This window comes from Anopheles stephensi, chromosome 3 (assembly GCF_013141755.1).
Source record: "Anopheles stephensi strain Indian chromosome 3, UCI_ANSTEP_V1.0, whole genome shotgun sequence".
Classification (NCBI taxonomy): domain Eukaryota; kingdom Metazoa; phylum Arthropoda; class Insecta; order Diptera; family Culicidae; genus Anopheles; species Anopheles stephensi.
This window is the reverse complement of record NC_050203.1, coordinates 24,390,902-24,408,473: the sequence shown is the minus strand read 5'-3', so window position 1 is coordinate 24,408,473 and position 17,572 is coordinate 24,390,902. Positions and strand designations below refer to the sequence as shown.

Sequence of the window (17,572 nt, the reverse complement as noted above, 5' to 3'; positions counted from 1 at the left end):
TTGAACTGCCATCATTTCTGATTTAAAACAAAAAAAAATCAATTGCTTTGAAGTATTTCATATTCCTTATTTTCCATTTGCCTAACCTCTTCTCTCTATCTTTCTAGTAGGTATTTCCCCTAACTCTCTCCTTGCTTGTGTGGCAAGTTGTCTAACCTTAGGCGCTAGGTCGTTAGCAACCCATATCGCAGTTGTAAATATTTTTGAACGAGCTTTTAATTAAGTTAATTCATTAAAATGGAAAAAAAACATTAATTTTTCGCTAGTAATAACATAGATTTAAAATTGTTTATTAAAATTTAGAAAAAAGCTAACAGAAGAAAACATATTCACAAATGTCTCTAGACTAAGGTAATGCTATCATACGTTTTCGAAACTAAAGTTCTCACATTTATATTTTTCAATGTTAATTCTTCAAATTCAAAATTAGTCCATTCTCCCTTTGATGATAATTTATTTTGTACTATTTACACCTACATCACCTCAGCAAAATATAAAATACCAACACAGAATTATCATATTAAATACAAAAAACTTCCACGAGCCTTTCCTCAATCTCTCTCCGTCTCTCTCGCTCTCTCTACATCAAACAGTTCATTCATGCGAGCTTTTTATTGCTTGGCATGAAAATATAACCACGTTTTATGGCTTCCAACGCTGTGCAAATGCAATAACAATGGCTGTCCGAAATCAAAATCTGCGCAATGCTTTTGCCCACAATTCCCCAAAGCTCGTGCAGGAAAATTCAAAAGCAACACATTCCATGCTAATAGCACCGCCCAGCACACTGGAAGCGCTACGAATATGAACATTGCAGAACGCTGTCGGCTCGCTTCACTTGATCGCGCAAATGAATTATACCATCGGCCGAAGTTGGCTGGAATTTGCTTAAATTAAAACTCACCCCTCACTGCGCGCGTGAGGCAAGCGTGCCGACAAAAAAAAAAGCATCGACGAACCACTCACAGCACACAGCAACGAAAAAAGAAAAACCTCTAAAGCCGGAAGCTCCAAACAGAACGCAAGTGGGTGTACGCTCGCAAACTATTAAAAATTCCTTGCACACCGTTTCTTATGCGCCCGGATTCGTGCCCCATCCAGTCGGCCAGTCCCATAACTCATGCATTTGCACAGTGCAACGAAAGCCTTCAAGAAGCGCTAAAACATCGAGCGTAGCCGTATTGCATGGGAAGCGCCTATCGCTTTTTTCCTTTTCATTGCCGCCTCCAGGTGATGGATTCGGAGCCGTGTCCTAATTAGAATCGATTCGGGGGAGTGAAAACGTTGGCAGCATCCAGAAGGGGGATTTTCTCATATCATATCTCCTGTCGGCTATTGTTTGGCAAGGGGAAAAACTTTAGCTGCCCATGTCTGTGCGCGTTGGTTACTAGCTCCAGAACGCAATCGTCCTCCCGATCGCGATTCCGATTGGGAAGCCTATTGCATTGCCAGCCCGACGGAAAAATCGACCCAGCCGAGCAACAGTTGTAGCTCTGCTCAATGGTTAGACCAATTTTCCCGTCTGTACCCGGCTGTCAGTTTTGCCCAGGAAAATGTTCCCTGTGCGGTACTAGGAACGAGCAAGTACAGTAAAGTGGTACAGACAGGACCACCGTACCGTAATGGTAAACTTTGCCGAAGTTTTATCATGAAATGGCTGAAAGTATGTGACATGTCTGCAGTGAAGCGCATGTGTTTAATAATACGGTGACTTGGAATAAGACACGGAGCATGGAACCACGGTGTGATATGAAAATTACTTTAATTAGAGCAAAATGGGACACAAAGAGACTAATTCGAACTTTTTTACTCATGACACATGATGAATCTCATTACAGCCTAGAGCAATTCTGTTCTGTTGGTGAGGTCCCAAACTGAATTCTGCTGAGCTGAGGGTCAAAGTCTTGTAAAGATTTAAGGATGAATTTCAGAATCCGTTTTCAATTGTTTCTTAGCTTAAAAACATATCTTATGAGAAACTTAATAAAGAAATGCTTCAAAACAAAACAATAGTATCTTAAAATCACTCCACATAACTCCAGCATTGACCTCACAAAACATCACACAGTTTGTGATTTTACTTTTACTTTTGGTTGTTGGAATTTTGTTTACCCAGACACGGAATCTCCAAACCCAATTCGCCCCCAACTCGATACGAACAACAACACACACTCTTTGTCTATCTATCTCTCTATAGCTGTATCTCTCTCGTTGAATATACAACTCTCTAGGTGAGCTTGGGAATGTTGCTTTCGATTAGATCCTACGTACTGTTACTCGGTGCGTCGCCGTTGTGTCGTTCTGTGGCCACTACCGTTCTTGTTTGCTGCACGGCTAACGATTCCATGAACGTTCCTTTATAGCATACTGATCTTACCTGAGCGGTTCTCTGGCACTGATGCCTTTTCGCGACTCTCTTCCAGACTGCTATCAACGATGACACAGTGAACTCTTTGCTGCGCCTGGTTGGAATGCAGTTGAACGGCACGGCCGGCACCGTCACAATGGCCGCCGCATCGGAACCGCCCGAGCCGCCACCACGCAATCCGGACAAAATCAACGCATCGCTCAAGCAGCTCGCTGAATCGGTAAGTACACCTAACAGGGGTTTTCTCCATACGCCAAGCTAAAGTAAGGTTAAAGTTGTCCTCTAGATATTCCCTACTTGATTGTTTGTTATGAGTTCCACAAACACCCGCGGATCTGAGGTTAGAATTAAATCAAACTTTCATCAACTTTAAATCAAAGCAACGAACAACCATCACCTTAGGGTCGAAGGACAATTTCCAGCATTTTCTCTCCATCTCACAATCTCGTAATCATATCAATGTCCTCTTTCTCGGAATCCTTCCGCCGTGCATGATTCGTTGCGGAATAGAACCATTAATTCCACACAATCTCGATGTCGATCAACCCTCAGTCTGAGAGAGAGAAAGAGAGAGAGAAAGCGAACGAGAGGCTAAAGACATTACCATCACATCCACCATCATCCGTCACGAACAACTTCATCATTGTCGTTGTTGTCCCGGATGCTGCGTGCATCGTCTGGCTGATACCCTGCGGGCCCTATCCTTACTGTCTAGAACCAGACACGCACATGAATGACTCCGCCTGGAAACATGTCGGAATAAATCGTTTGTCGATGTTTCTGCCTCTATTTCGGAATTGCTGACGGGTGCTAGCATTAACTAGCCGACTGTAGTTACGCTACGGTTTTGAACGAGGAGCTGTGATTCAATACCTTTGCGCTTTGAAAAAGCGAGTTTTCCCCCCCAAAAGCCTTAGGGATGATTTACTACGCGGGGCAAAAAATGCAATTACATTCATTAGCGAGAGAAGGCTATTCCCGTTGAGAGGCTTGAAATGGAGCCAAAGATCCAACGATTTCGATTAAATGTCTGCATTTCGATTCGTTTCACTGGGTTTCAACGACGGTGGCAATCATTGTTAAATCACTATTAATGAACGCTTCCGGAGATTAAGTGGTGGAATAAGATCCTGATTGGAGTTTTTGAACAAGCCTTTATCAAAGTGGCTAAGGGACTTCCGAATAATTTGTAACATGTGCTCTGTTGTTGATATTCTGTAGGAAAAATGTTGCTTACATCCAGGATAGCGTTTGCAACTTAAAACTGTTACAGATTTCCCTGTTCAAAATACGACTCCCTTTAAATTTACATCCCTTAATGTGAATTAACGCACCAAAATACGCTCCAATCAGATGGATTTTCCACACCAATTCATCCGCAAATCCAGGCCCATTACCGGCGCTGGTGGATACATCAACGACGGTCCACCAAACAACAGCCGTCCCAAGTAAACACGACCTTTTACACCGATCGGCACCGATCGAAATGATCCTATAACATCAAACGATTTAATTTACAGCCCATTGTTGGCCGGCACTTCGCTGGGACTTCGATCGTGGAAGCCTCCGAAATTCACAGCCAACGAGCAATTAATGCTAATTTGGGTTCGTTTATTTGTTGCGCCGCTTATCGCTCGCATCAAACCTAAAGACCATCCAGTCGGTGCTTCGCTTATCCCGGTGATCCATTTTTGGACTGCACAACGGGAATGATTGGCCAACGAACCTCTCCATCCACCATCGCGGTGATACTGAGATTTATCCAATCCGCGAACTGCTGTCGACGGACACATTAACCTAGAAAAGCAAGACCAATCAGTGGAGCGCTGGAAATAGCGAAGGGCCAAGCTAGACAAGGCGAAAGCCATTGCCGTGTTTGTGCGCTGCTTCATCTCGGTGGAAAATTGTCATCAGCGGAAATGGACCTCCGGGAGCTTTCCACCTTGCTAACACAGTTTGCAAACCGAAATCGATGCTTCGCTCATTATCCGATTCTCCGAGATTTGACCCGAGTGTCCTTACGGAAGAATTTCGAGCTTTTCGTGCTTTAGATGTTTGCCCCAGCGAATGGCGTGCCCCGTTTGTCCTGTGCCGAAGCGCGGCTAGTACAATATCTACAGCCAACTAACTTCAATTGATAAAATTTACATATAAATTAAACTGCTGTCAGAGCCAGCGTCGCTATCCTACCCGGACGAGCTATTATTTGTGCCGTTGGTGGTGGTGCAGACCAACGTTGCACCCATGTTGCTGCATTGCACCCCAACGGGGAAGAAGCTTTGAAAGGCAGGAAATTGTTTTCCCGTACTTGTTTTCGCCATCTTTTGTTGGCGCGCCCGTTCTCGTGGCGCTGTGATTTGATTGACGATAACGATGACTGTTGGCTGTGTTGATCGTTGTGTGGCTGTGACCTCTCGGCACCGTGCAGTAAAAGCATCCTTTAATTTGTTCGTCTGAGTTGCGTATTTACTCATTTGCACCTCACTCTCTTCACGAGCTTGTGAATAGTTTAAATTGACGGTTGTTAGTGTTTGCTCTTTATCCGCAACAGAAACGCAAACGAAATGGTGGCCGTGGAGTTCAGGATAAAATGAGATGTTTTTTTTTATTAATTAATTCGATTGCGAGTTTAGTAAACGTCCTCACTCAAGATTACTTAGGAATTATTGAAATTGTTTTCATTAAACAATTAAAAATTAGAGCAATAACGTGACTATTTATAGCAAAAGCGCCAATCGAATCATTCCAGACAATTCTACAATAAATACACTTTATCAGCTAACCATCAACCCACCACAAGGACTGGCGATATCATCAAGATAACGCATTCTTTTCCGTTATATAAATTCTCCCACATGCTATACTTCTACCGCTTCTCAGAAAACACGCTCACTGGACACAGCCGATAAAACCGGAGCACCGAGCACGACCAGCAATGGTGGCCGTCCATTCCGACCGATCCTATCACTGGACAATGCCAAACCGACCAAACCGTTCGAAGTGCCCGAACGTGGAACACCCACATCCGCACCGGCCACTTCGTTCGGAAGCACGCCCGGAACCGGAACCGACCACCAGCCGTCAGTGGCTCCCGAACCCGGCACCAGCACTAGCGGTAACAATTCCAACATCACGCCCAGCGGACAACGACAATCGAACCAACCACTGTCCAGCTCATCGTCTTCCTCGGGCGACGCGATGGCAGCGACATCGAACGGAACAGCTGCTGAACCTGGTGGCCCAAATGCTTTGTCCTCCGGTAGCGGTGGTAGCTCGCAGGACAAAGCCAACCACGGTCAGCAGCAAAAGCAAAGCAGTCCAATTCTCCCCGGGGAAGGCGATAATCTCTTCAAGAATGGTGTTAGCGATCTAGGTACGGTAACTTACGGTAACGCCTCGAATTATCTGTTCTAATAATCTTTGTTCGTGTCACTCGGTTCCTTGTGGGTCACGTTCTCGATCGACCAGAATCACCACAAACGACCAAAATTCGACTGGAAAACGAGCGATTGTCGGCTGAGATTACGCGGTTGAAAAAATTGCTAGAAAACTCGCCCGATGGTGCGGTCGGTGGAATTGATCTGCTTTCGCAAAGCAACAGCTTCGACGTGCACTCGGCCGACGATAGCAGCAACCGGATGGAGAAGCTGGAGAACGAACTGCGAATATCGAAGGAACTGATTCAGAGTAAGGTTTTTCTCGGGTGTAACAACTCTACCAGAGAATTCTAAGTACACCGATCATCTTACGTTTATGTCGACAGGTTTAAAGCTCGAACGCAAAAAGCTGCGCGCCGATAAAAACGATCTACTGTCCCAGGTAAAGCAGCTCTGCTCCTCGCTGCAGGAGAAGGAACAGGAGCTTCGCAACTTTATCCGCAACTACGAGCAGCGAATACGTGAGTCCGAGTCCAACTCTGCCAAACAAAACACGGAACGGGAGCGAGAAAGATGGTCCCTGCTAAAGCACGCCCGGGACGAAGCCGAACGATCAATTGCACTGGCGGCCCAGCTGAATGCCCGTGACATGCAGCTGCAGCGCACCCAGGAACAGCTACAGGAAGCCCGCCGTCAACTGTCGGGCTGTATGTCGGACCAGGAGAGTCTGGTTTCGGCCGCACCACTAACACCACCCTCGGGACTGATGGCGCACAATGCAGCAGCTCCGGCAACTACGCCTGGTGTTGGGTATAGCAACATCAGCGGGACACCCGGGGACCGTGGATCGTGCAGTGCCGATTCGGGTGTGAGAGGTAGGTTTCTTTCCACTTGTGGACTTAAACGGAACCAGAGGAGGGCGGGAGTAGGGTCGTAGACGATTGTTTCCTTATCAAAACTAGACTTTGTTGCAGGGAGTAGCGATCGGGAGAGCGCGGCCGGTGATCTGAATTTGAGCGATGGACCGTGTGAGAATGGACCTTGCATACAGGTGGATTCCGATAGCGTATCACTAGTGTCCAGCCATCATAATGTGTATCAATGTAAGTAATAAATGCTAAAATTGAGTGTTTTTGTAACTACAAACCGTTCCTAATCCAATTCTCAACAGACGGTACTCCCAAAGAACGAAGTCCTACCCTATCGCCACTGAACGCCGGAGCCTACTCGAGGTCTGTAGATAGTGCAGCCCTTTCTAGGTAGCTTAAGCAACAGACACAGCGTCTAGTGCCTTCCATCAGCAACACTAACACACTTCCCTCGGCAGCTCTTACAGATCCGTCGAACAGTTGGGTTCCCCGGTGGACAATGAAAACCAAACGTTCGCCCGAAGACTGCAGCAGCAACAATCAGCAGGGGCCGTGTCTGCCACCGGCAAAGCGCAAAGCACGGGCCTTACGGGCCGTGCCGGTCGCGGTGGAACGTGGGGCAGCATATCGCGCGTCTTTGCCCGTAGCCGCAACCGCAACAAGAATGCTCCGATCGACACCGAAGCGACGGACTTCCAGTGGAGCCCACTGACCGAGGAAGGGTACGCGGAAAAGCTACGACTGCTGCGGGAAGCCTCCTCCATGCCGATGGAACGCTGGAGAGCTTCGCAAGTGCTCGCCTGGCTCGAGGTGGCTCTCGGCATGCCCCAGTACAGTGGCCGATGTGCGGAGAACGTTAAAAGCGGTAAGGTACTGCTGGAACTGAGCGATGCCGAGCTGGAAACCGGGCTCGGGACATCACACCCAATGCACAGGAAAAAGCTTCGGCTTGCCATCGAGGAACAGCGACGGCCGGAGCTGGTACGCTATCCCACCATCGGACAGCTGGGACACACGTAAGTAGCCCTTGTTCGCGCAATGTCGTATACCGGCCGTGAACGGAAACTATTTCACGCCATCTTTCTTTCCGCCCGCCCGGGGCATCTGCAGCTGGGTAGCTTCGGAATGGCTGCCAGACATTGGACTGCCACAGTACGCGGAATCGTTCATGCATTCGCTCGTGGACGCTCGCATGCTGGACACGCTGTCGAAGAAGGAGCTGGAGAAATATCTGGGCGTTACCAGGAAGTTCCACCAGGCGAGCATAGTGCACGGTGAGTAGGGGGACATGAGTAGTTCGCTGAACCCGGGCGCGTTTACAAGGTGAGATGATGCTTTTTCCTCCGATTGTCCAGGCATTCATGTGCTGCGCATCATGAAGTACGACCGGCAAGCGATTGCGATGCGGCGCCTACAGTCGGAAAACGTAGACACCGATCCGATCGTGTGGACCAATCAACGCTTCATCCGCTGGGCACGCTCGATTGATTTGGGCGAGTATGCGGACAATTTGAAAGGTATGTGGCTTCGGGGTGCGAATAGTAAAGTTCCGAACGATCCATTTCCTTTAAGGTGTTAGCATTCCCTACATTCAGCTCATGTTAGAATCTCATTTCCGGTTTAAAGCGACCAGCATTCCTCACACGCACTTCCAATCTTTTTTTTTTTGCTTCCCATCCCAACAGACAGTGGCGTTCACGGTGGACTGGTCGTGCTGGAGCCTTCCTTCTCCGGTGACACGATGGCAACTGCGCTGGGCATACCGCCGTCGAAAAATATCATCCGCCGCCATCTAGCGACCGAATTTGAGGCTCTCATCCTGCCGGCAAGGTAAGCGCTCACCCATGCCGGACACTTCCGGCACACGTATCCCCCTTTTGCTCCTCGATCTCGCAAAGGAGATCGGGAGCCTACGAAAACCCGTTTCATAGTCACATTTCCATTCATGTTCTCATTTTCGTTCATCCCGTTTTTCATCGCTCACCACCCCCCCAAAAAAAAAGAAACCATTACTCACAAAATTCTCGCTTCCATTCTGTGTCCTCATACTCTGATCGTTTCCATCTTTGATGTCGTTGCTGCCAGTTTCTTTGGAAACCCCAAACAATTTTCGTCGTTATCTCAAATGTTTCTCTCTTCTTCTCTTTCCCATTTTCTTCCCACCCTTATATCGTACTAAAATTTATAAAAACCTCCTCACACGTACACATTCTAACACTAAATACTCACTCACTCACACCTTTTCGTTCCTTGCTTTAAAAATAAACTCTTTTTTCCTGGTGCTTGTGGTATTATTTTTATGGTGGACCAACCAACCAAACCGCATCCTATCGAACCTCGTTTTTCTGGTCTATACTGGTTAAATTTTCTAAAACCCGGTTCACACCTTATCCGGGCCTTTGTTCCGGACTTGTGGCTTGGGTGGCTGGGTTTGGAATGTACGGAAAAACTAATCCCTACATCACCCGTACCCACGTGCATACAGGTACGTGATCTTCTGCCAAATGGAAGAATATCCCATGGACAGCTCGCGAGCATCTTCCACACTGCACAAAGGCTCGATTAGATAAATTACTGCTACCGACCGGTACAAACTCGGACACCCGGGCATGTTAGAAAACTGAGTAGCGAACCGACTAGGCTCTGGCACCGGGCCACAAATTTGTTGCGCCGAGTACAATGACGCACAACATTGTTAGTGAAAATATCGCGACCAGCCTCCATCTTCCTTCCCCCGTTTTTGTCTCCATTTTGCGAGAACGACAGTCAGCCCTTTAGCCAGCTTGTATCAGGAGTAACGCAAGAGCTAACTTAGAACGAGAACCCCTTGCTAGAACAATAATAATCATTAGTGTCGCCGTTCGCTTCCATCTCAAACGCTCCCCACGGAGCGCCCGTGTATGTGAGCCGAGCTCGGAAAACTTTGCAGTCTCGCTCAGAGTAAAGGAAAACTGTGTCTATAGCTGTCTTTATGTGCGTTAGTTGGGCAAATACACATGAAAATTAAAACAAAAGGCATATGATGTATGATGTATGTGTGTGTGTATGCCAGGCGTTGCAGGGAAAGGCTTTAAAGGCGCTTACCGTAAGCGTTCCTTCCGTTTTTTGTTCACTCTTTTCCATTTTCCCTTTTCGCAACTCATCGTGGTTATCTGTCTGTCTGCCGCACGCACGCAGATGGAACCTATGCAGTTTTAAAGCCACATTCAGTCGCACGTTTCCTTGCGGTTTGTGTTGGTTTTTAGGTTAAAGGGAAAATAAAACAGAAAAAATACAAGCGAATCCTTTTTAAAAAAAACCGACAAGCTTTTGACCCGAATTAGGCTAGTGAATATGAGTGCGGGAGGCGAAGGAACAGAATCGAAAAATAGTCAAAGCGCGATACGCGATATACAAATAATAAAAAGAAAAAATATTTAAAGTAATAAAAAAAACAAACGCCAAATGAAATGAAATATTCAAGTGGAACGAACGAGCACACACCCACTCACACACAACCATACCAAACCGCACACGTACGTTGTGTAAGTACGAGTAAGTTTTCTATGTAATAAACAAAATTAAACAAACAAACAAAAAAATATCCAAAAACCAACCCGTAAAGCCCATAAAGCTTATACTTTGTCGAATAAGTCTATTAAAAGGACAAACAGTATTGCCAGCGGATGTCGCTGTTGATGGAACTTTTGCCCGATTAAAATTGTTCAAAATTGATATCCAGCACCATTAAATAAGATTATCGTTTTTCATACAGAAACAGATGCAAGAAGATGGAATTAAGCTAGTAAAAGACCACGGTAACGACCACACCAACATCTAAGGGTTTAAAGGGGTTAAGATTATATGGCAGCATAGCAGGTCGTTTGTGAATAGATTCATTTCTAATTCTGATGGGATTGGTTTTCGTAACTCTGAAGCTTCTTTAGCAAATGCCAAAAAAGATTTCTACATGATAGAACTCCAGTAGCTACTCTGGTGATCTTCTGCAGTGGTTCTATACCCCAGCAAACAAGGTTCCAACTGCTAAATAAATTGTATTGTGAAAATTGCTTCACAATACTTTGAGCATCATATGTCTAGAAATAAAGTGAAGAAATCTTTGGAAGGACCTTTGCCAAAGATTTGAGCTACCCTTTTTTCTGTAGCAGGTCATTTGAATCTAAAACGAACGACCTGGTCCATTAAACATTTTAAGGTTGATCTTTTTACACGAAAAAGGTCCTGTACACACAGAATTTAGATAGAGTAAATGTCCAAGAAGGTGTATTTACCATATTCAATTCCAATAACGCATCAAGAAGACTTCATGGAACTTCATGAGAGTCTGAGCCTTCTAATAATTCTTCTGATAATAATGTTAGTATGGTTTGTTGCTGTTACACGATTTTTAGATGGGTAATTGTGTGGAAACTCAGTCAATGCTCGGTACAATAAAATTTAAATTGAAATTGTGAAGGATCTAAAACATATTTGGAGGTTTTAGTATTTCTTTATGCAAGGACAAAGAGGATATTTTATAACTAATGCAAAAATCAATTAAAACTTTCTGCATATGTTTCACTAGTGAAAGAGCTCTTAAAAACCAATCTATCTGCAATAAAAATGATTCCAATTCTTCTTGAAGTGTCTAAGCTGCCATTATAATTCTAGCCCACACACAACCCCTTAACTCACACACAATTAAGACGTCAAACTCAAACACACACAACGAGCAAATCAAAAGTTCGAAATCAAAACAGTTGTAAAAATGGTTTTTTTTACAAAAACCCAAACTCTCAACAACCACTCTAAATTATGTGCACCCCCTTATTCATTTTAAACGTATCGGGATAGTCACTTACACATTCACACACACAACAAAACGAAATCAAAAACCCAACTAAAAGCTAACCTGTTAAGTAGAATGGAATTATTTATGCAAAACGACGAAGGACGACGAAGAAAGCAAATGCGAATAACGTTCGGCAGTGCAAAGGCCAGCTAGCAAAAACAAAAAAACAAAAAGTATCAGCAGGAAAACAGACAAACAAACAAAGATGAGATTGAGATAATAAAGTATTAGTTCTTTTTCTGTACGGTGCGATACGCTCGTTTCAAAGTTATTTTTGGTCAGCGCGAGTTGGAGTTTTTTTTTTGCTTTCTCACTTTCGTTCCTCACTCAAATCGATTGAGCGGAGCAATTTTCCTTCGGGTAACCTCCTTCGACGGATGCTTCCCTGTGCAGGTGCGGCAGGTTCGTTCGATTTGCTGTTCCAGTTCCAATTGGTGTTTCGATGTCGTTCGTTTAACTGTTTAGCAGCACTGATATGTTTTCTTTTAATGTCCTGTGCCTGTGTCTTGGTGTATGTGTGCTTTTTATGGTGCTTTGTTCAATCAGTTTAACAAGAGCTTCTTCTTTTATCCCTTCACTCAACTCATTGGCGATATGTTTTTTGTATTTATCAACTTTTATTACATTTTTTAGTAATTAAGTGTTTTATCTCAAAAAATATTCCTTAAAATCGATTCCACTAAATTCCAAAAATGTTTACATTGTAGTGTGCTTTATGACCACGTCCAAAAGGGTGCTCACCGAATCCTGTTTGCTTTCCTTTACCTCACTAGAGCTGGGGGGAGGGACACCCGGCGGATGCCACTTCTAATATTAATCGAGCAACGAACTGTAAAACCCCACTAAAGGCATTACGGGTCACTTGGAAGCAACGGTTGTACGGTTGTGAATCGAAACACCTGCCCGGGCACAACTCTCGTCTAAGCCAGCAGGCTTTTCGAGTTTTCTGCTCCCGGCGTAAATGTGCTCCCCAAAACGGGCTTCCCAAACGGTAAAATGGATGCTGTTTTCTGTGTGTGTGTGTCTTTTGGCTCCGCGTCAAAACCCTCCGCAACGTTCGACGCCACACAAGAGGGCAGGATCTGCCGGTCTGCTGGATGAACATTTTGTCAAGGTGTGGCAATGAATGACGACACGATGGCACTGTCACAGCTAACCATCATCGTCGTCGTCTGTCAGCTGGTAATTGCTTTAGCTGCCCGTCAGCTCTTCATCTTGATGGTGCATGGTGGAAGTCCACGGCGTCATCCAACGTAATATTTGTGTGCTTGATGCGCAGGTGTTGATGGGAAAGGTTTGCCCATTTACCTGGCCAAGCGCTTTACGTACGGAAAGCTTCTAGGAGTGTGTGTGTGGGAGAGAGAGTGGTATAAAGAGATTTTCTCCCTCGAGACTGCTGTACAGCGTCTTAGCTGGTTAGGCGTACGAGTGGCAGCTGTTAAGCAGCGCTGAGTACCCACAATGTGACAGATAGTGGGGAAAAGCCTTTTTTTATCCTTTCCCGCCAGTGGTGCCGTTTGAATGGTGTAATGGAAGCTTGTTATAATTTTAACACCAACGCACAGACCCCATTTCGCTGCGGTAATGAGCGTTCACGGTAAATGAAGCCAGATTCTGGGAGATGTTTTTTGTTGTGTCCCTTGCGTCTGATACTGACATCGCTCTTCTGGAATGACATGGAATGAAAGAAACTTACAGTTACTTTTACTAGTAGCAAAAGGCGCAAAACTAGTGAAATGCAAACATAGTTTCGAAGAACTCAGAAGCAGCGCGATGATAATGAGAAATAACGAGAAAAGTACATGAAATTTGTACACACCTGTAGGCGTGCGCTTAAAACCTCTGTGAAACCGATAACGATATCTGCTGCTTATGTTTTTCGTTTCACTTTTCCCCTTCGCTCCCTTTCTCTCTGGAGTGCTGATGATGAGCATTAAAAATACAACAGACGCCCGTTTGGGACGTAAACATGCTACTTTGTACACGTGCCTTCATCACACACAGCGCCGGGCAACATTGTACAACGTTCGTGCAGCACCGACAGTTAACCGGTCGCAACAACGATTAAATAAAAGAAACCAACAAAAACACGCAAACGACCAACAGCAGTTCACAAAAATTATGCTCATGTCGGTTCACTGATGGCGGGATAATAATTAATCCTGGCCGGGTTGTATGGTGGAACCATTCAATAATGTTTTGTGGCATATTCTCACGTGGCCGGCCCCCGGAAGGCATGTTGCATTTTTGATGCATGATTGACACTTGGCCACCGATTGCTATCGAACGGTGGGTTTCAAAGGGAGGAAAATTAATTTCGATACGACTATGGTTGTGGATGTGGTGCATTTTTCATTAATCTCGGAGTTTAACGTAATTGAACGGTTATCGGTTTGTGGTCGAATATTTTTCAATCTCGTTCATTTCAAGCTGTTGCAGGTCGGGTATTGTCATAAACAATTTCGGGGTTAGGTGATTGATTATCGAAGGGGTTTTTTAATAAACAGTAAGATTAACACAAGTATCTTTTGGGGTAAAATAATCGACCAAGAATTAAAAAAATACCTCTTAGGATTGGTACAGATCAGCAATGCTACAGGATTCCTCCTATCAACTCATTGTTTGTTTGATTGATTAATTTTATATTTTTTGTAGAGCAAACAGCATCCAGCATTAAAAGTTGCACATGTTACAAAACTGACTGGAGGCGCCCAGTACTTCATAAATAAGTTGGAGACGCCCAGTACTTCATCAAAGCTCACAATAATTCACTGCATAGAAACACAACAACCTTTTTTTATACTTTTTTGTATTTCTTGCTTAACAAACTATTTTATAGAATGCTTAAAAGGAAGCTTATCTGTATAGTAAATTTTCCATTTTTACTGAAGAAAATAAGAGAAAATTCTTTTTTAAGCAGTATGAAAGCATTTTCAAACTCCACCCTACGTTAAGCAAGCATAAAGGTGCTAGAAATGTCAGCTGCTGAAATTCCACACACTCTAATATGCAACCAACCCACCAGAAACGGTTTCTGGTTGGAATTGTGTAATAAAACCGACAGTAGGAATCGTGCACTGGCCATGTCTGTCAACGTGAAGATCCTGTTTGACGAGTCTGCGATGGAAATCACCATCTCTTTTGCATTATTCAACCGGTCCTTGTTGACTGACTGGTTTCTCTGCATGGTGAAGTGGTGCGATAGGGGATTGGAAAATCGTCCCACCCATTGATGAAAACTCACCTGTCCAGCAGTCCTTCATACGGTTCTAGCATTCATAATAAAAACGACGGGAGGCAAATTGCACCTGTCTGAAGGTTGGATTGGAAAGTGCGAGGAGCGCAAAATAATATCAACCATTGTGCACCCTAAATTGCTATATGATTACATGCACGTACGAAACCATAGCTTTCGGAAAATGCCTTTCATAGAAATTATAAATTCCACCTTTCGGTGCCATTGGTTACTTTTCGATCCGTCCCTAAGGTACACTCTGGCACGTGATCCAAACAGTTTGGTATTTTTCATTTCACCAAAACGGACAAACGTACGATAATTGCGCCAACACTTGCATCCCACGGTATCCTTCATCCACCTTCATCTACCGACATTCTATTCGTACGGTACGAATCCTCTATTCACCTTTTGGATGACGTGCATATTTTCCATATCGTAGTTATTGACTGCGAACCTCACAACACTCACACCAACCTCACACGAACCTTCGCCCTGAGCTTCCATCAAACCGGATATGGTCCGTCGGAGTTGATTAGTTCGTTTATTAGCTCATTAAATTCGTTCACTGCACATGAAAATTGCCATTTTCGATTGCTTTTTCGTCCAGCATCCGGATGCGGGCCATCTTGTACCCCCTTTCCACCCATCAGCCGGCGATGGTTTATCCATTCATGATCGATCGGTCGTGGACTAGTTGAAATCTTCTCGAGTGAGCAGCTAATGAAATTTGCACACCAACGTCCGATGCTCGTCCCGTAGCTGCCATGATGGTCGTCTCCCTGCTTGCCACCACACGACCACGGGTGAATGGACACGAATTACATTAATTTTCCTCCCAGGGCGCGTGTGTGTTTGTGTGCTGCACATGTGAAGAGGCTACAAAGGTCGGATGTCCAGCAGCGTATGGACTGGCGAGCGGAAATCAAGTTAAATAATCATTTAAAGTTGGCCGTGATGATTAATTGAATTTATTTTGTTTGTATCAAGCTTTGGCTTGCGGAGTGTAAATATTTGGTATTTTTCCTGCAATAAAATCAAATTTTCGTGGGCCAATAATATTAGATTGGGAAATGGTTCAAGTATCTTCAATGATACCGAACATAGTCCAACTTTCTCTCGGTGCTAAATTAAACTATCACCAACGAACAAAACGATCGGTTTGGTGGGTTTCCATCGAGGCCCAGGCGCTATGTTTTATGTTTTAAATGTCTTACTAACCATCCTCAACTCAGTCGCCGGAACTTCAATATCAGTCTGGAGGCACAACATTTTCCGCAAACAAATTTAATAATAAACCGCACGTTTCATGTCACGACCGGATGCTCTGGCATCCATCGTCCAGGTTCAACAACGATCACGCACCGTGAAGGAAAAGCAAAACGTTCCCACCGAAAGCAAATAACGGGAGCCCGGGAGAAAAAAAAACTTTCCCTCCCCAATTTTCCACCCAGCGCTGAAGCAACTCTCGATCTTCACGCGAAAAAGCACTCAAGTAGTCTCGCTCCCAAAGCGTGCTAATGACGTACGTTGGAGCAATGAAAAGCTATGGTAGTTTCAGTGGTGCCAAAAATAGACTTTGGATAGCCACAACAGCAGCAACAACAACAACAACGGTTGGAAACAGAATCCATTTCGAGCTTTTCTTTCCTCGCTTTGTGAGCCCATCACCGTGGTACGTTGCGTAAAGCGGTTTTATCTCTCCCGGAACATTGTTGCTGATGTAGAAGCACCACTTCTTGTGATTTTAGGCACAGTTTTCGTCCAACGCTTTTAGGAGACAAGGTTCCATAATCTTCGATAAACTCCCAGGAGTAGAAGGCTTTATAGTTTTTGTCTTTCTGCAGCTACGCACGATGGGCAATGTGAACGAAAAAGTTGGATGAACTGTTTTCTAATTTTTTGTATCAAATAGTAAAACGAATGTTTTGCGAAGCTGTAAGAGAAAAAACTTATGAATGTTTCTTGGGCGCATCATTTTCGTGTTTTCTTGTAATGGGTCATCGACTATTTGAGATGAAGAAAATAATGATAAATGAAAATTTTATTTGGTGAAAACTTTTACTAGCTTAATCGTAGCATATGAATATGTTGTTTGATATAACAAAATAAAACGACTAGTTTGCTTAAAAAACGATCGAACTTCTCGCTAGACCATTCTAAAATAGTAAACATTACGATGGAGACGCCCAGTGTTTCATAATCTTTATTTGTTGTACAAAATATGGCGCAAAATGCTTTTAAGAAATTATCATTTGCAAAGTGCAAAAGCGTCAAAGTAAATATGAAAGCTTTGAATTTTTGCAGACTACATATTTCATTAAAACAAATAGCCTAAATAAGTTTTATTAATTATTTTTATTTATACTTCATTATGAGGACTCAATGCTTTTGATAAGTTTTGTAGAGTGATTATTACGATGGTTATAATAATATTCCCTTTTCAAACTAGTACCATCAAATAAATCAATAATATTCAAATTAACTTATCTCTTTGAAAAGAAATGCTACAACTATGCTAAAACTGTTCCTAGATATTTCTTATTACTGAACATTACAATGAACATTTCAAAAATACATGTTTTTATAAAAAAAAAAAACATTTTAAAAAGCCTTCGTAAATTAAAATAAAAAAATTGAGTGAACGAGAGAGGGTGAATTTTCCACATGAATTTTCTACATAAATGACTGATAGTTTCAGTTAAACATTCTGCATCCATGCTAACACAAAATCTGTTTCCTGAGTTTGCTCCCACCAAATAAGCATTGTGCAGCGATATAACAAGCGAGAGTATGAGTGGGCTAATGTTGGTTAAGAATGGCAAATAAATGAGATAATTACATTTTCTGGAATGGCTACGATCCGACAGCACCGGAGCACCGTTAAATGTA

General features: G+C 43.9%; 1 protein-coding gene across 13 annotated transcripts in view; it reads left to right on the top strand.

Moving 5' to 3' along the window:
* LOC118511365 (kazrin-like) overlaps positions 1-17,572 on the top strand; it is a 73,104-nt gene that overhangs the window by 30,096 nt on the left and 25,436 nt on the right. For 9 of the 13 annotated variants that reach the window (XM_036054330.1, XM_036054336.1, XM_036054334.1 and 6 more), the window contains 10 exons: positions 2,424-2,588; positions 5,249-5,741; positions 5,837-6,055; positions 6,132-6,620; positions 6,708-6,848; positions 6,917-7,004; positions 7,073-7,630; positions 7,725-7,888; positions 7,970-8,131; positions 8,300-8,444. In XM_036054330.1, the coding sequence (XP_035910223.1) occupies positions 2,424-2,588; positions 5,249-5,741; positions 5,837-6,055; positions 6,132-6,620; positions 6,708-6,848; positions 6,917-7,004; positions 7,073-7,630; positions 7,725-7,888; positions 7,970-8,131; positions 8,300-8,444 (2,624 nt within the window). Of the gene's footprint in view, positions 1-2,423; positions 2,589-5,248; positions 5,742-5,836; positions 6,056-6,131; positions 6,621-6,707; positions 6,849-6,916; positions 7,005-7,072; positions 7,631-7,724; positions 7,889-7,969; positions 8,132-8,299; positions 8,445-9,099; positions 11,717-17,572 lie in introns of those variants that run through there. The other 4 variants (XM_036054341.1, XM_036054340.1, XM_036054335.1 and 1 more) reach the window with 4 other exon arrangements.